Here is a 27,801-nt window from a genome sequence, read left to right as displayed (position 1 = left end):
CGGCTGGTGCGATAGTGCTTCATAAAATCACTTTCCGCACATGAGATAAGACCGAATATCGAGAGGCAGAAGGGAATCGATGAAAGAACGAGACGAATCAATCGCATCGATAAACACGATTCGAATTAATAATGAAATCAATTTCGCGTTGATTAACTCGATTAATTATTAGTGCAAGTGCGAGGAGTTATCTCGTAAAATCACATAAAAAAAAAATTTTGAGACGTGATCGAGTCGATCATCATAATTCGATCAGTAGGGAACAAGCATAAAAGTTCAGCTGAATGAAGACGAGACGGGAATAGATGAACGATGTGCATGCCGATTGATAACCATTGAGTACGCAGGAAACGTCGAGTACAAGGACGTAGAAGAAATAAAAATAGAGAAAGAGAGAGAGAGAGAGAGACTGGGGAGACAGAAAGAGAGAGGGAGCAAGAAGAAAAAGAACAGGGAAATGTGACGTGCGACTGATCGACTGCGATCGAGAGCGGCTCGTGATCGACACGTCGCGGGCGAGAATGGAGGATAAATTTATCCGCGTCGCGAGAGGAATGCGGCAGAAGCGACGAGGAAGAGTGTACACGCACCGCAGTTGCATTTCCGATATAAATTTAACGCGATGATTCGCGCGCTTTCACAATTAACTGCTATGGAGACTACCGAACTTAACTGGAGGTTTGTTTGGACAGAAAGAGAGAGAGAGAGAGAGAGAAAATCATCTTCACCTTGCTTATTTATCTGTGATTTGCGAAACTGATTATTATATATTATTTTTGCCTTTTCATCGTAATCTTTGAGTAACTCGATTTGTTTTTATAAACTTATAATTTAATTATAATTTGATTAGTCTTTCGGAGCACAAAGGAGATGGAAAATTTCCGTTAGTTTATTAATGTTTATTGTTATGAGAATGTAGTGCTACGGCAATTAATTTACTAAATTTTGCTGGAAGCATTAGATAACATTGTACAAAAATTAATGCCTTTCACTGTGTTAGCATGCTGATGCTGGTATGACTCGTATTATTAAAATTTATATAGAATCATTTTATCCACGCGGAATAATTTATCGCTTTATATTATATGTAACATAATTATCATATATTGGCGATCGAGTAAATTTTTCAAATATTGAAATATTCGCGCTCGGTCGAATTATTAAACTCTTTCAATGATTAAGGGAAACATCGCGTATCAGGAAGTGTTAATTAATTATGCTCAAATATATTAAATTTGTTCGCTTACGCGATGATTACGTGTGTAACGATTTCGTAATGCTATTAAAACATCACATGATGATACTGCACTCCGCTAATAATTTTCGTTACGCCTGACGCATAATAATGCACCGTCGATAATACCTTTCAACCGTACAATTGTCATGTGCGCTTGTAAAGTAACTCCATCATTTAATAATCGAACGGCGTCCCGCGAACAAATGACTCATGGCGTAACGCTGACCTATAGAGAAGCTCATGATTCATAGCTCACCTTTGCTACGTAATAATTATCGGAAACTTTACATAAAGATACGATAACACAATGTAGCTTCTGTTATAATTGATAAGAAACAATTTTTTCTTTGTGTGATGTCTCTTTCATAAAATAACAGTATAGTTACATTTAATTTCTTGTCTTTGCATCAACTAACGCGTGATTGTTATACTAATAGTAATAATACGAATTTATTTAAGAATAGCGTGACTATATCTTGTGCAAAGATTGTACGATAAACATATGACATATTGTCATGCTGTTAAATCTACGCGATATGTTAAATTCTATGAATGAATCGATTAAACGAATCATTAAATTCATTGCAATCACGCAAGCTAGTATAGGTTTATACAATATCTCTCTTTTTATTATTTGTATAAATTCTCGTGAGCGCGCGCGCGTGTTTTACATTCTTCTCTTTCTTTCTTTTTTTTTTTTTTCGACGCCGTCTCTGTGGACCACCAGCGACCAGCATCGGCCGAGTAGCCTCCAGGAGATGCTGTCTTGGTCGCCGACCGGTTGGCCCGGTTCTATCTGCGGTTGCTGCAAACCAGGCACCGCCGGCACCGGCAGTGATCTCCATCGGAGCAACAGCCTGGCCGAGTTGCGAAGAAAAGCTCAGGAACATTCAACCGCCTCGGCCCTCCTCGGCGGTCTCGCCGGTTTTCCCGGCGGTCTGCCCCTGCCTCTGCCCCTGCCGCTGCTGCCGCCACTGCTGGGTCTCTCCAGGCGACCGGAGCACCATCATCATCATCATTTGCCCAGCGTAGTACACCAGATACAGCCAACTACCAAGGAGGATCCATAGGAACGCCTCGACGAATGCCGAAATCGTCTCGTAAACGTGGCGTAAATCCCGTCAAGGGGAGATGTAACCATCGGATGATTACAAAAAGTCAGGAGCGGTATAATGATATCGGTGAGTTCGAATCTCGATGCTGTAGCGACAGGGATCTCTCTATGCATATTTTCATAACGAGAATATTGAGAATCCCTTTTCTTTATGCCTTTTCCAAGCAGATATTATTGGTGGAAATGATCTTTTCTGTTTTCTGTTTTTTGGTTGTAGAATTTATAATTTCTTTCGAACCGTAGATTTCATTGGATTTAATGATTCAGCATCGAAAATTGTACTTTTTGAGATTATATACTGCTCTTCAATCTTTACAAGTGCTTTCTTCATTATGATTTTATTTTTTTTTTTTTTTTTTTTTTTTTTTTTTTTTTTTTTTTTTTGCACGAGATCATCACGAGCGTGTTGTGTCTGCTTACAGAGTGTACAATGTCGGAAGGTGGACGTGCAGTGATCTGGCTCCTAGTATCAGCCCTTCGAGCTGCACGCCACCCGAAAGATTCACGTACTAACTACTAATTGCACCTGCGTGTTGAACCCCCCACCAGTTGCAGAGTACTGCACCCCGTAACCCCATGACGCATTTAACACATGGCTCGCCTGGAGAGTAAGTGCCTTTTTCACTCTGCCCGCAATTTTTGCGAGTTTTTCCTCGTCAACCTCGTCGCGGTATCGTAATTTATCGCATACATACATACACACACATACAAGTATGGCTGAACACGCGCCCATCGATACAGAAAAAAGTGAAACGATCGGAGATCGCGTATCGGGTGCATCGATACTTCCGAGTTTACGGAAGTATCCTCTGATAGTGAGGCGGGTCGTTTGTCGATATAAGACGATGTATCGATGAACGAACTTCTTTGTTTACCAATATCGATGAAGAAAATACTTGTGTTATAGAAATATTACCGGTTGCCACTACTCGTACGCGATAGTCACTTCATAGTAGGACAAGTAAATTACTTATCTTGCATTTGCTCGGTTGGAAATGCATTGATAAATAATTATTTATTAAAGGAATAAGATTCAAAGTAACAAATGATAAATAAGAGACAAATAAAATATATGCAGACTGATTTTTCAAGGCTGCCGGATGTCCCTTTCATCACAGATTTCTCAGCCGATCGATTTGGAATCGATCTTTCCTCGACAAGGCACTTATAGTTTTCAAATAATTAAAGATTAAGCTTCAGTAGACGATATTTTACGTCCACAGATTCTACTTTCCAAAATTAAAAAAATTTTGACATGTAAGATTTAGTTGCAAATAATATATAATAATAATATGTAATATTTTCTTATCAGATGAGAGAGTAATGTGATTGCGATTTACGCACTCGATGATTCCAGTACCAAGCATAGTGGTGTATAAAGGAAGCAGGTCGCAGGATCGACCTGAGAGTCCCACGGTGGTGGTGCGAGGAGGAATGCCCTCACTGCCATCCTCCAGGCAAGGCCTCGCCATAAGTGGTGGCTCCGGCGGTGGTGCGCTTCACCAAGACGAATTGGAGTCGGATATGATAGACGGGAATGCCAACGTCGGCACCTCCTCGGCAACGAACACGTTCCACCGTTCCCCGCCTTCCTGTCCGCCGCCGGATAAATCGGACACCGAGAGCAAAAACTTTCGCAATCGGGTGCGTGTGCCATTAATCGCTGCTAGATTATTGCCCCACATTTTGCTCGTCCTTCCTCATTACGGGCTTCAAGGTACGTCTGGAAGAAGTCATTAAATAAAAAATTAGTTCAGAAGAGCTATAGGTAAAGGAAAATTTGAAATTGTATCAAGGATTTTTTTTTTTTTTTTTTACTTATATTGACAGGGGGTCTACTCCCTGGAAAAACCTAGAAAACCTGCAATTCTCAGGGATTTTACGTTTTTATCTTGAAAAATCAAGGAATTCTCATGGAATTTTATTCGAACTCAGGGAATTTTTTCAAAAATTCTCTCTTTGATCATTTTGTTCTTATATTGCAAGCATTGGCAATTTGATTGGCCAATGATTGTGAATATGTTTCACAAATATATTATAAATATATCTTTCTCTCTTTGATATGTTCATTATCATAGCAAAAAATACTGAGTATACATTTTTTATCGTAATTCTTACAATTAACGATAGAAAATGAAAATATTATGCAAATGAAAAATGCTTATCTTACAATAGTCATTCAGTTCTTTTCAGCACATTTTTAAATTTAATATTTAAAATTTAAATGGTTTAATCTTCCTTTTTATGAGTGTGAAAGGCATTAGAAAACGCACAGAAAAACCTTATTTTAAAAAGTTTCATCTAAAAATTCTCTAATTTTACCTGAAATTTTGAACAAATTACTTGACGAATCAGAGAATTCTAAGGAAATCTTTGTACAAGCTTTGGATAGACACCCTGGTCGAATCTGTGATACAATATCGAAATAATCGTTTAACGTATTGCATTTACGAATTGATACGTACCGCGCGCGTCATCACATATGCGAGCGCGACAATACGCTTTGCCGGCCGTAAGAAAATGTAATGATTCTTGCAGACAAACACGAAACTGAAGCTGTTGGTCAGAAGCCATGCCATGAGAGAGTCGACGTCTCCCCCGCGGGAGCCACACGGCAACGGTCCACCGTCGCCGCACAGTCCGCAATCGGTGGACGGTGAGAAGAAGATCGTGTGCGGCCTCTCGCCCAACTCCAACGGTGCCAAGCTCAATAATAACGAGTCCATGTTCAACAGCAATCTCGGTCCCGCTCAATCCCCCAAGCAAATGCGCAACACGGCGACCTCGCCCACTTGTCGGACACCGTCGCGAAATGGTAAACTAAAGCGCAATTTCTTTTTCGTTGTACATCAAAAAGATTTGAGAATCTTTATCTTTGAATTTCATTACACAGGTCAATCTAGTCCCTCTCAGATACACTCACCAAAGAGCATCACTTCTCCGACTAACGGCAATAAGTTGGAGAACCATCGCTCCAAGTTCGCGAGCACGAATAACGTTCAGAAATGCAATAACTGCGTGAAGAACAATCAAAATGAGCGACCGGGTTTGCTGCAAACCCCTGTGTCGCCCTCCAAGTCCGGTCAAGCGTTGCAGCACTCGCCGAAGAGTACAAATCTCGCCCCGAGCGCTCAAAATAATCAGCACAAATCCGAGCAACGCAGGCCGAATACGTTGAACATCTGCAATAATCAATGCTCAGCGCAATGCGGCAACATGCTGTCGGTGAGCAGGCCCGGATCCAGGCATAAGTTAAGACATCAGAATTCTTCTCAGGGCAGTTACGACAGCGCGTCACCATGCCTCTCGCGCGGTACGTTATTTAAAGAATACATAAATACGTGCAAAGCTTCTTCTTCTCCATTCTCTTCGGCTCCTAATCACTTCCCGTATTACAAGTTTTACACTTATTTGCAGATAGTAGCACGGAACTGTATACAGATAGCACAGGGATAGATCTCGAACAGTTCATCGCGGAGACCATAAATCGCAATCAAAAGGATCGCACGGTACTGCTGAAGATTGAGAAGGATTTAATCGACTTTGCGAGAGACCGGCAGAAAGTTTCTCACAAATTCCCGAATATGTCGTCGTATAATAGGATGCTTGTGCATCGAGTGGCAGCTTATTTTGGCATGGAACATAACGTGGATCAGTCGGGTTTAAGTGTTATCGTCACGCGAACGAAAAATATGCGAATACCGGACACTCGCTTTAGAGAGCACATCAGGGACGATATGATCCTGTCGGAAGAACCGCGAAGAAGTATTTTGAAGCGGGACTCAAGCTCGTTCGAAGACAGTTTTAATTTCAAATCGCCGGATCGAATGTCGGGCGATTATTGTCGTCGCAGCAAAAGCTTCGAGGAGCGGGAGGAAGAGTACGAACGCGCCAGGCGAAGGATATTCAAGGACAGTAGTGGCGAGAGCAGCGAAGTCACATCTTGGCCATGGTCCTCATCGGAGAGTTCGGATGTCTCGGCGAGGTATCGCTTGCTACATCCTTCAGATCACATAATGAGGTAAATCAATTTCTACATTCATCTGCATACTTAATAATTAATTTCCATAATAATGATTATAAAATTCACCAACGATTATCACATTGGAATATAAATAATTTATATGCATCTTTAGGCATAATCGATTGCTAAAAGGCGAATCTTTCGATGGGAGAGATTCGTTTCGCGGCGCGGTATTGCGTCCATCTGTTTCTAAGTCATTCAGTTTCGGTGGATACAGTAAAGGTATGCTGTCAAGAGGGGATAGTGTCACGTCCACGCATAGCGCAGGAGCTCGCCTCATGAAGCAAGGTAATTGCATGTAAATTTCTATTAAAATCATCGATAAAGATTTTAATATAACCATGTTACCTATCAATATCTTGTTTCATTATCTCTATGATCATCCTATCGTCACGTGGTAATCGTAAATACTCGTGATCTAGATTCAGGGGCCAGTATGTGTTCACGTTTGAGTCCAAGCCGCTCGAGCAGCGGCTATAAATCGCAAAGCCAGCGCAGCGATGCGACGATATCGCCATCGCCGTCGCCCTCTCCTGTACCAGCCGGTATGATGACGTGTAGCCATACTCAAGTATCTAGTCAGGATCTAGGCTCGCCGGAGTTGAACGGCGGCCAGACGGTCATGTGGGCAGTCAGTAGTTTGTCGAGCGTGCCACCCGGGAGTATAATAATAAATCCACAGACCAATCAACCGTGCACGAATCCGGACGGTTCGATTTATCGCTACGATCCGGATAATCCACCAAAGTTTTATACCATCGAGGACGAGAATAACACGGTGTCCTCCGCGACTAATAAGCAACAGCACGCGGAACTATCCTCTGAGCCGTCCAGAACGCCGAACGGCCACTCCAAAAATGACTTCAAGAAACAACAGCGTTCATCGCAATCGAAGATGAACACCGTTAACACATCTGGAACCCAAGTGACGAACACAGCAACGTCGCCGAGCCTGCCGTTTACACCGCCGCCACCGCCGCCTCCTCCTCCTCCTCCTCCTCCTCCTCCTCCACCTCCTGTTCCTGCTCCTGCTCCGCAGAACCCACCCATTCCGCAACAGCAGCAACAAGTGCAGCAGCAGCAGCAGCAGCAGCAGCAGCAATCACAGTCGCAGCAGCAAAGTCTAGTCAAATCGTCAACAACAATGCAGACGTGTAGTCATACTAACCAAATAGTTCAGCAATCGTACGCGACCTACATACCTACCTCAGAACCGTATAACCAGGGTGTCTATCCGCCTCCCATGGGGCAACCAACTGTGATGATGGCGCCTCATCCGACTCAGGGTCAAGCGAGCATGCAGAACGGCGGTCAAGGGGATGTTGTCTTCAATCAGAATCAAGTTTATGCCAATTATGCGGTACCTGTACATCAAGGACCAATACCACAATCAGGAGTAAGTGTGTCTTTAGTAAATAAAATTAAATATTACATATAGGCTGAGAATATTTCTCAACACAAATATAAATAAGTTGGACTTATCGGTTAAAGAGATAAATAGCCGGAAAATATTATCATGCCGGATAATATTATTGTGCGATGCGCCAGCATCTATTATTATTTGATGAATGACTATTTGCTCTCTGATAAATCTAACAAGACTTTGATATTCTCATAAAAAGATACAAGATTCTCTTTACATCGACTAAATGATCTTTATCTTCATGATAATGTAAATAATCATAAATAAGCTTATAAATAAAGTTCTTCGTAATCGTTTCTCAAAGAAGTCAACAATAATATAATTAACTAGGATGTGACCGAATTATCTGGATATTTCCTGGGGATGAACATCTACGATCAACGTGGTAGCGGGGACAGTCATCCGACAACTCCGCACTCTACGTATCCACAACCGCCGCCATCTACGAACCAGACCGTACAGAACGTGCAAACGGTACAGCCGAATTATTGGCAACCATCGCCAAATCAAATACCGGTACGAAACTAGAGAATATTATACAATTTTTATTCTTTCATTATGTTGTTATCTTTATTATGTTTCACATAGGCAAAATATGAAACTTTTCAGCCTCAACAGACCATGTACTTTATGCCTCCACCCGGAACGGCCATCTCTGTCGGTCAGAATCCGGGAGACAGGCAACATCTACATCAGCAACAGAGGTTTCCGACGAATTATTCCTTCAATGCGCAAACGATGACGCCTCCGAGCCAAACAAATTGTATGTTTCACTATTTATGATTGTTTCATCTCCCTCTCCGTTTCTCTCATTTTATATAATTAATGTACGTATTTTGTTTAGCTAATTACGTGGGCAGTAGTTACCCGGTACCTTACAATTCGATGCCGGCAGTAACTCCAACACCGGGCGACTATACGTATCAACCTCCAGTCCATATGGTTCCTACGTATTATCCGCCAGGACAGCCGGCAATGCAACCGCCGCCCGTAATGTACAGAGTACCTACACCACCAAATACGCCGACTTCCAATCAAGTAATCACTCAACTATTAATATTAATATTAAACGCAACAGTAAAAGATGATCTACAAAAAGAGCCGTTTTAACATAGTACATGTTATTTGATAAAATTGATAGATACCTGGTATGCCGTTGATGTACGTCAACTCAAGTAGTTATGCGGCCCCGACGATGGTGTCCGGTGGGACATTTGGCCACCAGGTCGCTCACAACGGCACGTCCCCGGCGCCGCCTAGCGCATACATGGCACCCACGCTGGTTCCCAATCTCGTCTTCAGACAGAACGTTCCTGTGAGAATATGATACACAGTAACAATGACAATTTCATTCACTAGTTGCTATGGAACTTTCTTTCTTATGAAAGACGTTTTTGTGAAACGAAGGTCGTTCCCGGTGTTCGAGCGACAACGCCAGGTAATTCCCAACGAGCTAGTCGGTCACCAACTCCGGCGCATGAGTTCTTCGGAGGTGGAAACGGAGACAGAAGCGCACAACCTCAACCACGTTACCCACTGCCAATGTACCAGGGTGTCCATATCGTGCAAGGTAATTTTAAACGCGGCGTGTATTCATTTCAAATCGTTTTTTTTTTTAAATTGTTTAATTAACTTTACATCAAAATATAAAAAAGCTCTGAATATCTTAGTAATTAAAAATATTAAAAGTCGAGATAATATCATTTGGTATTATAGATGTAAGGAAAAAGAGAATAATCTCAGAGCGCGACTTTTTAAAAAAATATTACGGCAACGAGTTATTTTCGCTCAATTATAAAATAAATATCATCATTCTGTGTTTCTTTTTTTTTTTTTTTGTCACGATTTAAACAGAGAAGCAGCACCTCGTGCAACTCGGACTGTGAGACGACGTGTTTCTCTCTTTTACATGTAACAAACACGTGCTTATAAAAGCACGTCTATAAATAGACACACGTGTACATGTTTACGCGACATTTACATACTCGTCCGTCTACGTGCGGCAACACTTACGGGAAAGGAAAATTTCCCTACCAACGAATGTGTCAACTACCTTAACGTGATATGCTACGATAGAAAAAAAATTGGCATTTGGTCCAAAAGAGAAACATATAAAATGTATCTTGTGTTGAACATATGAGACATATGAAGTGAAACTTGTATTTTAAGACAGTACCTTATCTAGGCTTCGTCCCTGATTTAGGCGCCTGACAGGAACATTTATCGGTCAACATCTTGATTAGAAACGGGCGATCAGGAGTAAGTGTGTCTTTAGTAAATAAAATTAAATATTACATATAGGCTGAGAATATTTCTCAACACAAATATAAATAAGTTGGACTTATCGGTTAAAGAGATAAATAGCCGGAAAATATTATCATGCCGGATAATATTATTGTGCGATGCGCCAGCATCTATTATTATTTGATGAATGACTATTTGCTCTCTGATAAATCTAACAAGACTTTGATATTCTCATAAAAAGATACAAGATTCTCTTTACATCGACTAAATGATCTTTATCTTCATGATAATGTAAATAATCATAAATAAGCTTATAAATAAAGTTCTTCGTAATCGTTTCTCAAAGAAGTCAACAATAATATAATTAACTAGGATGTGACCGAATTATCTGGATATTTCCTGGGGATGAACATCTACGATCAACGTGGTAGCGGGGACAGTCATCCGACAACTCCGCACTCTACGTATCCACAACCGCCGCCATCTACGAACCAGACCGTACAGAACGTGCAAACGGTACAGCCGAATTATTGGCAACCATCGCCAAATCAAATACCGGTACGAAACTAGAGAATATTATACAATTTTTATTCTTTCATTATGTTGTTATCTTTATTATGTTTCACATAGGCAAAATATGAAACTTTTCAGCCTCAACAGACCATGTACTTTATGCCTCCACCCGGAACGGCCATCTCTGTCGGTCAGAATCCGGGAGACAGGCAACATCTACATCAGCAACAGAGGTTTCCGACGAATTATTCCTTCAATGCGCAAACGATGACGCCTCCGAGCCAAACAAATTGTATGTTTCACTATTTATGATTGTTTCATCTCCCTCTCCGTTTCTCTCATTTTATATAATTAATGTACGTATTTTGTTTAGCTAATTACGTGGGCAGTAGTTACCCGGTACCTTACAATTCGATGCCGGCAGTAACTCCAACACCGGGCGACTATACGTATCAACCTCCAGTCCATATGGTTCCTACGTATTATCCGCCAGGACAGCCGGCAATGCAACCGCCGCCCGTAATGTACAGAGTACCTACACCACCAAATACGCCGACTTCCAATCAAGTAATCACTCAACTATTAATATTAATATTAAACGCAACAGTAAAAGATGATCTACAAAAAGAGCCGTTTTAACATAGTACATGTTATTTGATAAAATTGATAGATACCTGGTATGCCGTTGATGTACGTCAACTCAAGTAGTTATGCGGCCCCGACGATGGTGTCCGGTGGGACATTTGGCCACCAGGTCGCTCACAACGGCACGTCCCCGGCGCCGCCTAGCGCATACATGGCACCCACGCTGGTTCCCAATCTCGTCTTCAGACAGAACGTTCCTGTGAGAATATGATACACAGTAACAATGACAATTTCATTCACTAGTTGCTATGGAACTTTCTTTCTTATGAAAGACGTTTTTGTGAAACGAAGGTCGTTCCCGGTGTTCGAGCGACAACGCCAGGTAATTCCCAACGAGCTAGTCGGTCACCAACTCCGGCGCATGAGTTCTTCGGAGGTGGAAACGGAGACAGAAGCGCACAACCTCAACCACGTTACCCACTGCCAATGTACCAGGGTGTCCATATCGTGCAAGGTAATTTTAAACGCGGCGTGTATTCATTTCAAATCGTTTTTTTTTTTAAATTGTTTAATTAACTTTAAATGTTACAGGGGATATGAGATTGATGCATCCTGGCGTACCAACCAACCCTCGGTTGCAGTATGCACCAGTATCATCACCGCCTGTTGTTCAAGGTTGCCCGCGACCGTACAGGCCGTCCTCTTATTCGTCTAACACCTCGGGGGCCGGCACGCCGACTTCCTTCGATGGCAGAAATCAGAAAATTCGCAAACAGAGGTAGTCTTGGAGCTTACGTTACTTCTGCTCTCAGTGTATAAACGTCACCTCTTCTGGTTCCTGATAAATTTATGCGCTCGTGAAACCTATTCAGGTCCAAAGTAATGTCTTTGCCACCGAGCGGCGCACGGCCCAATCTCTATCAGGCGCCTTCCATGCCATCACTCTCGTCAAACGTACCCAAAGATATCAGAGAAGGTATGAAAAATTAATAAAGAGCATAAAGAGAGAGAGAGAGAGAGAGAGAGAGAGAGAGAGAAATTCGATGTTCGCTCAATATGTCGCTTAAGATTTAGTTATTTTCTGCTTTCATTTCGCTTATAAAGAATAAAGTGTAACACAATTTTGACACATTCTTGTCTCCCCTTAAAAGCAAAACCTGTGGAAGACAGTATGATATAAGGTACAGAACTTTAGTATAAAATACTACACACAGAACACAGTGTCTTCTTTGTACCATAGGGGCTTCTTCACGCGTTGATTCATCTTTCTCGATACTTGTTTTTTGGTTCGTACAATAATATACTGAAAAGTAATTCCTACTTTCGTAAATTTAATTTATTTATATAAACATATATAATTTTTATTAATTATAGTCTTTTTGAATTATTATTTTGTAAATAAAAATATTTTGGCAAAAAACAAGTTTATCTATAGGCTGTAAAATTTTATGGAAGAAAGTAGCAAATATATCTTTTCATTGCACACATATAAATGTATTTCATTATCGCACTATATGCTTAAACAGCAACACGCACAGGATAATATTCTTATCTGCTAAGGGAATGTTAACAGAACTGTTTCTATCCAATTTTCATATATAATAATATCAGAGAGAGAGAGTTCTTTTTTTTTTCATATAAAGTACATCTTTCTCAATGTAATCAGTTTGAAAATTGGAGAGATACGATTCTGGAATGTTTTCTCGCGGATACATCTCTCATCACGATGACACTGAATGTATTCTTTGCACATCTTCTTTTCCACAAGTTTAATATACTATACTGCTAACACGAAACATTTTTTATGCTTACTATCGCACTCGACAAGATACAGATAAAATAATCAACGACTTTGTCAAGTTGACGTCGAAGAACATATTGTTCTTCTCACTCTTTCTCACGTCGACTATGACTATATACGACTGTAGTTTGCGCGATACTGTATGAATTATTTTATATAAGCTTATAAAGGCTTCTTTTTATGAGTTAGAGTTAACATATTTACTACAAGTCTTCTCTTTGTTTTAACATCCGTTTATTTGCATCAGAACGCGATTCTTGTATTACATATCTAAGAAAGTAGAGATTTACTCTTCAAAAATAACATTTCTTTCCAGGAACGGTAAAGGTGACAATTACCCGACGGAACCAGCTCGTACAATTTTGAGTAAACGGACCGGTAGGATACCATCCCTGATAACGCGAGTCACAGTCCTGATTATCCAACACAACCGAGATTAGTGATCTACTTTATTATTCAGAAATAATATATAGACACACAAACCATATTAATTATTACCCTAAATTATTTAAAGAGAGTCAAGAGTTACTAGGATATATTGTATGCATACATGTATCCTAAGTCAAAAGTAGTGGTGAAGATAGTATACTGTAATGCGAGCGTTTGTTTTCTTTTTGGATAACATACAAAAGATGAAATTCAAACATCATTCGAAGAACTTTCAATTGCACTGGGTAAATCTGAATTACCATGACAAAAGCACAAGACAAGGGAAAAAAGAACGAAATGTAATCATCGTGTAATGCGCGTGCCCAAACGTTAAAAAAGAGCGGAAAACAATGGTGCACTGAACAGAATTACTGGACAAAATTTTAATTACTATTACAATATATATATATTATTATACATGTATATATATATATATACTATATATATAGCATATATATAGTATATATATATTAGAAGATATTTTAACTGCGGTTTTACAGATACTATATGAATGTGAGATTTACTTTTAAGGAGCATTATTAAGGTCAAATAAACGCGCGAATTTTTCGAGGCGGTTGTCACGACGATTTCTGGCCGTCAAGAGAGAATACGTACGATGAATATAATAAGCTAATATACGAGAAAAAGATATACTTTACTGAGTACGTTTACAAAGCACACGAGTCTCGGCTCGACATTAAAAAATCGAATAATCTAAAAAAGAAATATCTATATTACCTACCTATTATCTGCTAATTTTTGATACGCGCTGCCATCGCATCGATCAACGAATATTGCGTTAGCGTCGCTGCCCACTCCGAGTCTATTTTTTTAAAACGAGTTGTTTGCTACCTCAGCATAATATCGACAAAAATTCTAAAAATTGTTCGCGCGTTGACGATGCCATCCCTTACGCTTCTCTCTGACATGTATCTATTGTACGTGTGAATAATGAGAACTTTTACTACGCACTACGTCTTCGCAGGATATTTATATATAATTTCTATAATATATTTGGATCTCCCTTAAAAGAATTTCTATTTTATTTTACAAAAACTACGAATGTATGGATTTCGCAAGGAAAACGAAATAATAGCTATCCAAAAAAAGAGCGAATCTAATATTTTACACGATATTCTATATATTCAACTCTAGAAAAATGTTTCTAATCAATTATCATAACTCACAATTATACCAGTGAAAGCATCGCTGATTAAGTTAAGTAAATATGTAAACGTATTCAGTACACATATGGTCTCTATGTCTAGTTTCGAGTAGTAGCTAAGCAGCGAGAAGCCATCACCGCTTGAAAACACTATTTATGTTGTCCTTGCAGAAAAAGACGACCAAAATGATTCCATTTTTTTTTCATTTGCCCCTAATTTGTTGCGTTTGATATATAACGATAAGATTATTTTAGCTCATTCTTAATTATTACTCATCATGAAATTTTAGTACAATTAAATCGAGTTTTTTATACTAATATAATTCGTCTTCCAATATGCGCAAGCACACTTCGTGGATGTCATGGAATCATCTTCTCTGTTTTCTCAGTATCACGTAACAGACGTGCATTTCTTGCATTATATTATAATATAATATACCGGCAGCGGTGATGGTGACACGCGATAATTAATAACGTTTCCGTCTGTGAAAATTAGGCGGACCAGCGCGGACAAATCTTGCGTCACTAGAATATTATCGCACAGTATCGTTTTACTTTATAAAACGCGGATTAAACACAATTCTCGCAAGATAGAGTAATGGCCGCAAAAAAAATAATAATCGACCGTTAGTCGTTATTTTGTAGCGTAGAATCACGATCGTGAACACCCGCGAGGAATGTCCACGTTGCTCCGCGATACAAAACCAAGTGGAATCCATCCAGAAGCTTCGCTTACGGTGATTGTATTTCAGAAACGTAGGTGAAGGTGTGCCTATCTTTTTATGAGAGTTTAAATAAGCGAAAAATAATCGCGATATATATACATACGCGCGAACCTATCTATCTATCTTTAGCCGGGTGATACACAAAGCAGCAAGAAACACCACTTTTTCCTCGTGAGAAAGTGTGACAAAGATTTTAATCTCGTTATAAGCTTAAAAAAAACGAAAGAGACCTGAGCATATATTAAGCGAAAAAAAAAAAAATAGTTTCCAGATTTCAATTATAAAGAGATGGGCGCACAACCATAGTATTTAACTGTACCTAACGTCGTCGTAGTGATTAAAGCAAAAGAAGAAGAAAAAAGATTAATCGTACCTATTTAAAAAAGCAGTTCACGCATCTCTTAACGATAATTATGATAAAAGTGAAGACAAAAAACTTATCGGAACCGTCAGACATTGAATCGCCATCAAGTATCGTCCGACACCTCGCGGCAACTTTCATATATTTTCTACATGATCGATTCATGTGATTTACCAAATATTTCCTACAAGCTTGGTAAGGGGAGTAAAAAGAAAGATCCAAGAGTGCGGTATGCGGATGTACACAGTGATATAATATCGCGCGGACGTTACTTGTTAGGCCACCGCTTTTCTTCTTTGCGAATAAACACAGACGAACCAAAAATTCACGTAAACTAATGATGAACGATATCGTGTTTACTTATTTCTTCGTTTGGTTACGATACTTTACAGCGTACATTCGATACATCTATTCGGAATCGCATTATACATACGGATTCTTTTTAAACTATATCTACATCATATTGTTATCTTTTATTTATGCTTATATTAAGGCTCTTGGTTCCCTTTGCAATTATTGAATAATGATACTATAGATAAAAATTTGTATATTTTTACTGATTGTTTATTATAGATTGAAATATATCGAAATTTTTCTTTTTCGATTCGTAAATTAATAAGCCACTTCATACCTTGATCGATTGTCACAAGATTATATTCACTGGAAAACGAAAATTTTTAATGTGCAGATTGAATTATATGTATGCTTACTAATGCAGCATAATAAAACGCGATTTTCGATATATTTTGTCAACCCATATTATCAAACATGAAGAAACTAAATTTATTTCAACATGTAATGCAAGAAACAAAGAGTCTTAAATATGTAAAGCGAATCTGCGCAAATCTTTGCGTTTTTTTAATTATTAATTTAATTGTTTAAATATTGTGTTAATGTACTCGCGACTATTTTCGGCTATTTCGAATTCATTATGAAAAGGTAAAATGTCGAAGGAATTATCACGCGCACGACAAAAGTGTGACGAATTTTTCATTATTATCAATCTCGACTGATTTTGTAATTCCCTCTCTGTACATTCTAACGACCGAACGAAAAAAAAAATGAATAGACAGATACCGAAACAGTCACTTTTCTCGATCGAGGGTGACTTGCTTTTAAGAAAAATCTTAAAGAGAACAAACGACGAAAGAGAACGGGTAATATAAATGTCGTAAGCTTGCAAGACACCTCATATTCGTTTCCTACTATTTTTGTAATGCGACGTAAGACGATTGATAGCGGCGAGCAATAAATCGGCGCAAGACGGGAAGGGGAAGTAAAATGAACGACGCGATTTAAAATAAGAAGAAATGAGATTTACACGCAAACTGTAACATCGACTCTCTTATATGAGAATTGTCATCTCTCTTTTTCTTTAACCATGTTTACTGGACTCCTTCTGTTGATTTGAGCATCCCTTTAACGATTCGTAGCCTTAACGATTGCTAAATATTATATCTTATTCTGTGTAATAATTTACGAAACAAAATTGTTCGTTTTTTCATTTGTTGTATATAGTACATATTGATAGAGCGTGCGAGAAACACCAGATGCTACGTTTTGCTGTTTCTCGCTAAGGATGCGAGACGCGTGCACTAGAGCGATATGAAGGCAAAATTATATCAATGTTAAAGCGAGGTATCTTGTCGTTAAGCATATCTTTGCCACAATTGCTTGTCTTTAAATCTCAGAGCGAGCGGAGTCCGAGAACCACACGGTGGATATGCTTGACATTTAAGAACCGGTCGCATTGGCAAATCGGTTAATATCCTGATGAATGAATTGGCGAATCCGTTGATAAATTGCACAATTTTTCCCGTTCCATATTCTACGTAGAATTATATATAGAAGAGTAGCCAATCTTTCATTCAGGATCCAAAAATATTTCCGTATTCTCATCTGAACGGAATCTTAATATTATTCTCATCCGCCGTTCAAATTGGGGTTGAATTATAATTGGCATCATTTCACAATGAAATTTTTGCAGTTGCAAATTTTAACTGGTTCCCGTTTCTAGATGTCAACTGCTGCTATTAGAAATATAGAGAGATTTATTAGCTTTAAATGATATTGACGAGACCGATCTTGAAAGTGCAAAGTTAGCTGGATGACACGGACAAGTTGCGAGTGTATCGACATGTATTTTTTTGCGCGCATACCGTGATATATCACGTATTATAAGGATGAACCAGTGGCTGTGCCTCCGATGCTTAGCGACGTACCTTACCGCGATTGCGTTCTTTCCTATTTTGCTAATCCTATACGATAGAAAGCGATATAGCTTATTACGTCACTCGTTGCTTGTCCGAATATCCATTATCGAACATGTATGTACAATGCGACGACGTGTGTACAAGAGATATATAATTTATATTTATTAAATAAGATATATATTTCTCCTGCGAAAATGGACGGATATTTCAAGTATATTCACCGATTCGGCCGCACGGAACACGGCATTAAGACGATATGATCTTACTTGAGAGGAAAAATAAAGAAAAACAGAGAAAGGAGCGAGCGAATTGACGAAGTGAAGAAGAACCGACCTGAATTATCCGTGTGTAAATATAATTGCGAGGATGACGAGAAGAGAAAGCGAAGCAATTGACAATTTTGTGGCGTAAATAAAGAGCTATATTATTCTCATCCGAAATGCACAACATCATAGAGCCGGAAAAATGTTTGATATAGAAGTCATGTCAGTCTAATTATATTTCTTGTTATATTATATCATATTTTCCAAAAACGAATTATATATATAATTCAATAAAAAAAGAAGACTCTCGTTTGATAATTTGCCAGCTCACATCGATTATTTCTGTGTTCGAGACACTGTTCCGCACGCGTTCCTAGTTTTACCTATTGTTTACTTATAATCTAGGTAATATCTAGGCTTATCATAAGTATTATCGAATGAAGAGACATTAGAAAAGAATGTCGTTTTATAGTTATCAGTTTTATTAAGTTTTCGTTATTTACATATATTCGTTGTAGATTCTTTTGACAAAGGTCCAGAGGAACATTGCGGGAACATCGGGACACGCGTTTACCTTAAACCAAGAAAAAAAAATATTTATCAGGCATTTCTACAGGCATTTTCGTCCCCAATGATCACTATGAACCAATGCCATGACGCGGCCAAGAGATCACGCGTGATCCGTTCGCCGAGCGATTCCGACCCTCGACAGAAATTCCGCGAACCCTCGTAGCGCTTCGAAATTATAACATTTTTCGAGAGCACTGGACGCTGTCAATTTGCATTAGTGTCGAAGTAAATGGAAAATGTGCGTAAACTCGCGTCATAAGATTATTAAGAGTACGTTTCATTTGCGTTACAAACGCTTTAAAACGGCAGATTAATCAATCAAAATAAAAACAAATCTCTATTTCTTTATAACACCAAGCAAAAGACATCCTGAGACCGCTATACGCGCGAAATGTCGAAAGATTCAAGACACTAGAAAATATTGAAAAGTGTATATCTACATTTGTTAATCTATAAGACAAGCAGATATTCTGTGTAAAATTTCGAGACTTGTTCTCTTAATGACACTTACGTAAGTATTCATTGCATATTGAGCGGATTTAGAAAAAATTTTTAGACCGATCGGCGAAGATTTTATTCGCTTTCGGCAGAAAAGGCGTCAATATCGCGTGTTATTCGACGCGCTAGGGTCCATTCGGAAAAGCTGTCGTTGCATACATTATTCGTTTTCAGAGAACTATACCATAACAATCCGCTCCTACACGGAAACGGTTTAGCGTATTAGCGCTTCGTAAGTTAACGAGTTACGTTACGCGTGTTGATTTCTCTCTAAAATGTAAAATTTTATGGTCATGTACCCACCACCACGTTGGACCCAGTTACGCGACTGCGTTGGCAGTAGAGTTTTTTTTTCTTGTCTTTGTCAATTAAAATCTAAACGCTTCAAGATGGTACATGTCGGTATTCTTGTTTTACGTGCATTTTTTTGCTATTCAGTATTAATTAAATCCGACAAGTTGGATTAGATCAGAACCATTCGAAAATGTACCGTTAGAAAACAATTCGTAGTCGTTCTTACTTTGTTATTTTCGAATGGATTTGTAATACCGACATTGAAGCACAACATCTCGTTTCAATTAAACTAATTAATATTAATGTTTAAGCGTTATAATGGATTAAAATCTTTTTATATTGCTTACGTACGTCGCATTCATTCGACATATCGCATCGTCGTAGAATAATTTGCATAGAATAGACCTTTTATATATAATCTTACAATTAGATTTTAATCGACTTTCTATCGTCTCATTTTGATAAGTATTTAATATTTCTACGACATTAGTCCATTTATACATAGTTTCACTGGAAACTTATAATGCACAAATACACATCTTATCGAATCTTAGTTACGTGTATTTTTATTTTCTTTAACGGCTTTATCGTAAATGTATTTTGAATTACGCTTTCACATTTCAATCATGGTTAAATATTTTCAAGTGAATAACACTATTGTGTACAAATACAATCAATTAGCAAATTATTTTTATTATTGCTTTGTTCTATTCTTTTTGTCAAGATAATCAATTTAAAAAAAAATTTCGTATTTGATTGTTAATTTTATATTTAAAGAAAATCGAATTAATATATACTACGTGATCGGCAGTAATATTACTTTTATTTAAGTGTATTAAGTCATGTAGATTTAATAACTCGTCCATGATTTGCATTACAGGAAAATGCTAAATTGGAAATTGCATTAAGGCAAAACACAAAAATATCGGTTGAAATATCAACGATTGCACGCGGACAAATAATGATAAGTTAAGAAAAACATATCATAGGAGTATTTGATTGAATTATTTGAGAATTCACACCTAATAATAAATGTTGACTTAAACTTAAATCTAACTAAAATGAGTTTACATACGAACAATTAAATTAAATTATCGAAACGACCGCGCAATTGGATGATACTTTCGCATGTGTTGTGTGTTTAATGCGATGGGTATGTTAGGTAGGACAGCGTATACCGGACTAGTGTACAGTATAGTTTATTACGTGTATATATATATATATATATGTATATGTGTGTATATATACACGTACATATACATAAAAGTTAAATAACTCTTGACGGGAATGAGTCATATCGATTCGTTAGCAATCGCAATTGGAATTAAGAGTTTCGCTAATATAAAATATACAACTCATTACACGGACGGAATTGATACTGGAACATAACGTTTTTCGTTTGTAACACGATTTTTTTGTTTAGTGAAGACTAATAGATTATTCTTAAAACGAGAAGTATGTCTGCATTCCTGTTTCAAGCAAATCTTAATAATGCATTCGCGTAAAAAAAGCACTGATGTACATCTTTCTCGTTTAAAAATATAATTACGTTTTATTTTTTATAATATTTCTTATGATAGATATTATTATTTTAATTGTAAGAAATATTTTATATATTTTTTTCGATTTTTAATAACATTGTGTCAAATATGCAATACTTACATATTCAAGTATTGCATCATTTTGAACTTGGATATAAATTCTTCATTAAACATCCATGAATTATCGAGACCCTGTTGTAAAAGTTTCTCGTTCGAAAGAACGGTGTAGAGATGGTGTGAAAGAAGAGAGATAGAAAAGCTATAGATATTTAGGATCTCACCATCGTTAATTCCTCAGATATCTCGAAACACCGCTATTATTAGCTGAGAATATCATATGTAACGTGGAATTAAGAAGTACAGAGCGGGGCAGTTGAGCAAGAGATTCGCGTTTCATTTTACTATATATCGCGCGCAGTGGCTTCGATTGTCGCTTCGAATCGACTTCGCGTCGAAAACAACTTAATCTAAATTAATTTTCATCGATCGGACTAATCATCCGCTGACATTTCGTGTATAGATATAGATATAGATCCCACGAAAAATCGCAGATCTTCGGATGAAGCTTATTCCACGCCAAACGAGACGGATTTAACTACTGTGGCTATAGGCAGTGTTTGTGTACGGTCCACTGTAAATGGATGATCCCGTAGTCGAGATGCTCTTGTGCCGTCTCTTTGCGAGCAGTACCAAAATGGCAGCCACTACTGCCAGCATGAGTATGAGACCGGCGATGGCGATCCCGATGGCGAAGCTCCTTTGTGATATACAAATGGTGTTTGGATCATCAATAGCCTAAGAAAAAAATCGCAAAAGATAGTAAAATATATGTATGAACTTGATCTTCTTTCATTAAAAAAATTTTCTTATTCAAATTTCTATTCCAGAATAAACAGAATGTGCGATTTTAAATTATCGATACTTTTAATGAAACGGAAAGCGATTATTATTTTGTGTTACCCTTTCTCTGACGACGTCATCGGTGAAGTCCGATTTAGAACTAACGTCCGAGGCTTCGTTGACGTACAAACCGCTGTAAACCTCGATTGTGGCCGGGGTGCCGTCCAGACCTTCGACACCCTGCATCTCGTTATCGTTGGCAGTATCCCTGCGTCGTCTAGCTATCGAATTGCACAGCGGCGGCTGCAAATCGAGAATAAGTAAATGTCCTATTCCAATAAATCTCCAGGAAACGATCAAACTCGAATATTTTTTTCAGGGTCAGATATTACGTAATGCTCTCCGCATATCCGTTTATGTAATGTATTTACTAGGCAAATTTAACGGGATAATCGTGGCAGAGCGAAGTAAATATTATAAAGTCATTAAAGAAGGATAAATATAGTACTTAATAATCTTTGTATGGAGTCATTATTCGAGCTAGAGCTAATGCGTTTATGTATCATAAAGATGATTATGTACCGTATTACTGCATCCTCCGCCATGCTTGACGCAGAGTCTAACGTTGCATTGATAATACACACTCGCCGTATACGGGAACTTGTGCGCTTGGAAGTTTACCCTGGCCTCCGTCTTGTCCTCGTTGTACGTAAACTGTCCCATGATCTCGCCGTCGACTGGACAACTGCGAACAAATACATAGATCAAATAAAAAGAAAGAATCGATGAACCGATTATTTCATTTCTCACGTCGCTATTTTCCGTCTTATCTAAAATTCTTTCAGTATCACGTACTGCTTCGACTTACCCCTCGTCGTTTATCAGTCGTTGCTCACCCCATCCGAGACCGTCACGGACTAGACAATCGGAGATCTTCAGACCGAACATCTCTTGTTTGTCGATGCTAATGACCAGGGTCAAGGGATCGCCGATCTTCACGTTCTCCGCCACGTGATGCTGCGTTGGATCACCGCTAAAAATCTTCATCGTGCATCCTGGCATCGGCGCGGTCGCCTGTGTGGGCAGAAAATCGCAGTTCAAATATACATATTTCACGTTGATTCATTACACATTCATTTACATTCGCTTATCCAGATATTTGTACGGAGATATTTATGTAGAGATTAATACTTCGCGAATACTGTAAAGTTATAAGCATAATTTAACCGAGACTGGTTTTATCAAAGTTCACCGATAGAACGAGACGTATAATGAAACGTTTTAATTAGCTGGCGTAAGTTTGTCTAATAAAAATTTTTTCAGAAAAGGATATCTTACATGCGAACATTTTCTTACCTGCAACGGTAGAGATTGCAGCATGGACACATGGGTCTGGTCGTTCGTTACGACTTTGTCGCGCGTCTGGTATCTACATCTCACGTGGAAACCTCTGCCCTGGTTCGTGACCAGCTTCAGGTGTGGCTGCACCACGATGGTGTTAAAGTACTCTATACCACCGTCGTCCTGCGAAACAAAGGCAACGAAATCGTGAAAGTGTCAGTGTCAGTTCTAAATTTCTCGCGATAGGCGAAGATCATGAATCAGAAAATAAATATTGCGAGAGAAATATTATTTCTATCTTTAATAACACATTTATTTAATTGTGACCAATTTATCTTTCTATCTAAATAAAAATTTTCAGCTTAAAAAAAATTTTTTTTTTTTTTTTTTAGTTATGCGAATATTTGCAGAGCTCATCCAATTTTAGGTGGCTGCACGTTGTACATGAAAACGTTCGTTTATCAAATTCGAAATTAAAAATACAATTTTTTTTTCATTGAACATATTAATAGCTATCTATTATCCAAGCATTTTTTCAAAATTTAAAAAAATAAGAAAATGGCGGCATATTGAAAAAGTTTCGTTTAAAAAAAAATCCATCTTTCTTCGTTTATAACAAAAAAATGGATTAAAAAAAGGCTTCCTTAACAGATGCGGAATCTTATGCACATCGTGCATAAAAATATAAATCTGCAAATATTCGCATAACTTTTAAAAACAGTTTTTTTTTATTTAAGTATTTAATAATATTGTATTAATATTGTAAAAAAATTAAAAATTTTTATCAAGTCGCGCTGCAAAAAAATCTAGAAAATGTACTCATTTTTCAAGAGTTCAAACGGGTAAGCCCTTTTAAGGATAAGAAAATTCGCAAATCGACGGTCGCATTAAATGTTCAAAACGCTAAATCGAGATGTGTGAGAACACTGCCCATTGTTCGGCCGACCGCTGCGTATCCGTGTTTCGATGCCGCGAATGTCGCAATCTATACGACGGGGTCTACATTTTACTATCTTTTCAAGGAGCGTATAGTAATACGCGGTCACGTTTCTCTTCTGGCCACTTTCAATATTGCAGCAGCAGCAACAGCCGTCGCCTGTCCTTGCACCCCGCCAGCAAAAACCGGACCGCGGCTCCTTCTCCTCTCGTCCATTCCGTCTCGCTCGTCCGAGATATCCAGAAAGGGAATACCTACATATAATTTACATTCTCGCTGTTCCTTCGTGGACTTTACCTTCGCCATTGTGCTTTCTTCGGATCTCCCTTACGAAGCATGGAGGTCCGCCTCTCTTCGAGAAACTAAATATAATCTTCGTCTTTGATCAATCTTTCTGCTACAGCGCTAAAAATTGCGTCTTATTTTGTGATGAGTAAACGTTGTATTATTTCTCAATCGCTGAAAATCTTTCTCTCAATCAATTATATTTTTATATTCCCGACGTTATCTAATATTTCATCATAATATCTCTTTTTGCGAAGGATAAATCTCGTTTCCACTTCTGATTTTATCATTTAAAAAATGACTCATTTATATACACAGTTTCCGTTTAATTTATGATTTCTCCTGCATCATTTTTCCTCAACCCATCGTAGGCATTTAAGTTCTTTCGCGAACAAGTCCTTCTCCAGATATCAGTGATCGGATTTCAGTAGTTGCCTGTGTTGGCGGACAACCATCATTAATGCTGACGGTGATCGCTAATAAGGGTATCCGTAATCGACGAGTTTCCTGCCAGTTCCGCGGACAATGAATGTAATCAAATGGATAATCATCGTCCTTAAAAATCGATCGTCCTCGACAAGAATCGAAAGGAAGTCTCGAACTTGGTTACCCTTGGAAGTGGATACACACAAGCTATTCGGTAGTAATGTGATGGCATGATAAAATTAATTTTCTACTTGATATTGCACCGCGATGTATATGTCATTTATATACGAGTGTAATGCATAATTCGATGTTATTACTTAATTATTTCGATGTTATTATATAATGTATAGACTATATGTACAACTCACTTATGTTATGTATTTGTATAGAAAATTAATGCTTACATCGCAGATTTAACTTACTTTGATAAAATTTACGGGCGAATAATATAATCATTAGAGACATCAATGATATTACATAATGCTGCGTCAAGTTTGTTTCTTCATTTATTAATTATACAAAATATACATAGGATAGTCCGCAATTCGTGGTACAATTGGCAAGAGACTGATTCTTCATAAAAAAATAAGTCAAAATTGCAGAATGAAACTTTTTCATATAGGGCTTTGTTTTTGATCAAATTGACTTTAAATATTAGTTGAGTACGCGTGCACTTGACTAAGACGCTGTTGAGCGCATCTCGACACAGACCACTATTTACTTTTCTGTTTACAGTGTCCAGTGCACACTTTAACGTAGGATATGTAAATTAAAATGAGACACGATATTTCCCTTCGAAAATTTCCTAAAAAAAAAAACTTTTAATTAAAAAAATGAAATTTTGTTTTGCAATTTCGACTTTTCATAAAGGATTAGCCTCTTGCCGGTTACACCACGAATTACGGACCACTCTATATATATGCACACATATTTATATGTATGTATTAAAGTTTATTAAAGTCACAATAAAAATATAGCAGAAAGTAGTATGGTAAATAGTAAAAAATTTTCTGCTGTATTAACGTTAAGGCGACATTAATAATTCAAAATCAATAATTCTTTTAACATAACTTTCAATACTTTTTAACAGTCTTTTTTCTGTACCATGCATCGCATTCTTTGCTCATGCAAGATGGAAAATTATTTCAACAATATATTGAATTGGTTTTTTGATTAGGGTGAATAGTATTTAATAAATTAAAGTTCCGTAATCTCTCTCTCGCGGCAATCGAGCGAGAGAGCGAGCGAACGGACCGATGTTGCGGATTCCTAGACGAGCACCGGGTATATCGAGCAGGCAACGACCTTCGGCGGAGCCTCTCAGCGTTCGACCTCAGCAAGGATACTCGCAATCTGCGGTGCATCGGCCCGAGAGAGCCCGGAGAAACGTCAGATCGTCGACTTTACGTTTCACACACCCACCTAGCAACCGGCGAGCGGGGATCTCCGGCGGCTTTATTACGGTAGAGAGAAGAACGCACGAGGCGGGGCCCGGTGCCCCCCGATTACGGTCCTGTGACCGGTCTATTTTTTTTTTCTTTCCACTGCATACCACTATACGCACCAATAGCGGGACACTGTCACGCGATACGGGTTCGCGGAGCAAAAGGATGGATACTTTTAGCGCCTTGTTCTTTCCTTAGCTCTTGCCATATTCTCGGCCACCCTCGTACTCCAAGTTTACATTTCCATATTTTTAAACCGATCCTAAAAAGGATTCTCGTTCCTTTAAAAAAGTATCATCTTTTTTAAGTCTCGCGTGTGTACACACTTTTTAATATATATTTTTTTAAAAATTTGTAATATCAAGTCTTCGAGAGTCTGATTATCGATATCTTTATTATTTAATGTCATTCAACTTAATAATAAGTTTATTTTTATTATCTATTAAGGACAAAACTTTGAAAGATTTCTTCCGTTGCAGAAAAGATTGTTTGTGCTTATTCAATCGTTACGTTGTCTATGAACCATGAGATTTTCTGCAGGTATTTCAACTTCAAGGAATTTCTATTTCAATTCATTTACATTCATATACGCAACCATGCTTCCTGAATCGTGTATAAAGATATTTAAGATCTTGAGATAGCTTTCTCCCTTTTCTCCCCTGGGATGGTGGAGCACACCGATGGTATTTTTGACATTGAATGCCTGTCTGACGTATCCTTAGCGGAGACGCGATAAATTGCTTTACCTCTGTTAATTGCAGGATACACGGCATTGCAAGATCTTTTATCTCGATAACTTGCGTATCCTTCAGATATACACATTCTTGAACTGTAAAATTAATTATCCCTTCAATTGTTATATTGCTACCAACTTCTTTCAACGATTGTCGAGAGAGAATCATTTTGTGGATCTCTGATGGATCAATGATCTTTGACGAAAATAGATTCCGATCAAGTCCAATTACGAAAATCGGTTGCCGGATAAAGTCATCGGGCAGTTGGTCCTTCCCAATTAATTCGATACATAATATTATATATTTACCATTTACCGGTTTCGCGGCGTTTATTTCTCATCACGGAGGAATTGGTTTTCACGCGAGCATCAAAATATACCCGGACATCTAAAGTATAGTATACGGCACGCACGCGTTGAAGTACGTCCTGCGCAAATACGTACGCTTTGTATATGTAATTTACGGATATCCCTTTGAGCTGTATCCATTACCGTATGTACATATCCATCTTCTCTGACGATCCACGATCGATGAACACGCACGTTTCGCGCGTGAATCAGCGTCTCTCGTCGAGAGATACCACATGTCAGATCTATCATGCGAGATGTTTTGCCGTGTCGCACCCTTTGCCCTTTGACGCGATTCATCTCGCACTTACCGGGACGTATCTTGAAAGACGATGAAAATTTTCGTGGACTCCGCGCCGATACCGAGAACCCTCCATCTGCACATCTCGCGATGTTTGCCGTTTGACGCGCGTAAGGATACGACACGGGGAAGACGGTACACGACG

At 38.3% G+C, this 27,801-nt stretch overlaps 3 protein-coding genes across 3 annotated transcripts in view; 2 read left to right on the top strand and 1 right to left on the bottom strand.

The window, feature by feature from the left end:
• Positions 1-13,406, top strand: part of LOC115240735 (R3H domain-containing protein 1-like) — a 33,557-nt gene extending 20,151 nt beyond the window's left edge. The window contains exons 3-17 of the mRNA XM_029816080.1: positions 2,774-2,959; positions 3,709-3,995; positions 4,890-5,166; positions 5,245-5,664; positions 5,769-6,372; positions 6,488-6,663; positions 6,798-7,771; positions 8,129-8,314; positions 8,408-8,561; positions 8,643-8,836; positions 8,940-9,113; positions 9,206-9,368; positions 11,732-11,918; positions 12,013-12,116; positions 13,258-13,406. Coding sequence (XP_029671940.1) covers positions 2,944-2,959; positions 3,709-3,995; positions 4,890-5,166; positions 5,245-5,664; positions 5,769-6,372; positions 6,488-6,663; positions 6,798-7,771; positions 8,129-8,314; positions 8,408-8,561; positions 8,643-8,836; positions 8,940-9,113; positions 9,206-9,368; positions 11,732-11,918; positions 12,013-12,116; positions 13,258-13,307 — 3,966 coding nt within the window. The 5' untranslated portion in view covers positions 2,774-2,943 and the 3' untranslated portion in view covers positions 13,308-13,406. The remainder of the gene's footprint in view (positions 1-2,773; positions 2,960-3,708; positions 3,996-4,889; positions 5,167-5,244; positions 5,665-5,768; positions 6,373-6,487; positions 6,664-6,797; positions 7,772-8,128; positions 8,315-8,407; positions 8,562-8,642; positions 8,837-8,939; positions 9,114-9,205; positions 9,369-11,731; positions 11,919-12,012; positions 12,117-13,257) is intronic.
• Positions 1,996-2,307, top strand: LOC115240736. The gene has a single exon (XM_029816081.1). It carries the CDS (start codon positions 1,996-1,998, stop codon positions 2,305-2,307), a length of 312 nt encoding a protein of 103 aa, XP_029671941.1.
• A 5,154-nt stretch (positions 13,407-18,560) lies between the features above and the next one.
• LOC115240734 overlaps positions 18,561-27,801 on the bottom strand; it is a 60,988-nt gene continuing 51,747 nt past the window's right edge. The window contains exons 5-9 of the mRNA XM_029816079.1: positions 23,197-23,364; positions 22,709-22,914; positions 22,423-22,585; positions 21,961-22,143; positions 18,561-21,795 (exon numbers count right to left, since the gene is read on the bottom strand). Coding sequence (XP_029671939.1) covers positions 21,592-21,795; positions 21,961-22,143; positions 22,423-22,585; positions 22,709-22,914; positions 23,197-23,364 — 924 coding nt within the window. The 3' untranslated portion in view covers positions 18,561-21,591. The remainder of the gene's footprint in view (positions 21,796-21,960; positions 22,144-22,422; positions 22,586-22,708; positions 22,915-23,196; positions 23,365-27,801) is intronic.

This window comes from Formica exsecta, unplaced genomic scaffold (assembly GCF_003651465.1).
Source record: "Formica exsecta isolate Colony F162 unplaced genomic scaffold, ASM365146v1 scaffold444, whole genome shotgun sequence".
NCBI lineage: Eukaryota > Metazoa > Arthropoda > Insecta > Hymenoptera > Formicidae > Formica > Formica exsecta.
The sequence above is the reverse complement of the archived record's forward strand: the minus strand, read 5'-3'. Positions and strand labels throughout refer to the sequence as shown.

What these genes read in the sequence shown, in the direction of transcription:
- LOC115240736 (XM_029816081.1), top strand. Translation starts at nt 1,996, where the DNA reads ATGCTGTCTTGGTCGCCGACCGGTTGGCCCGGTTCTATCTGCGGTTGC.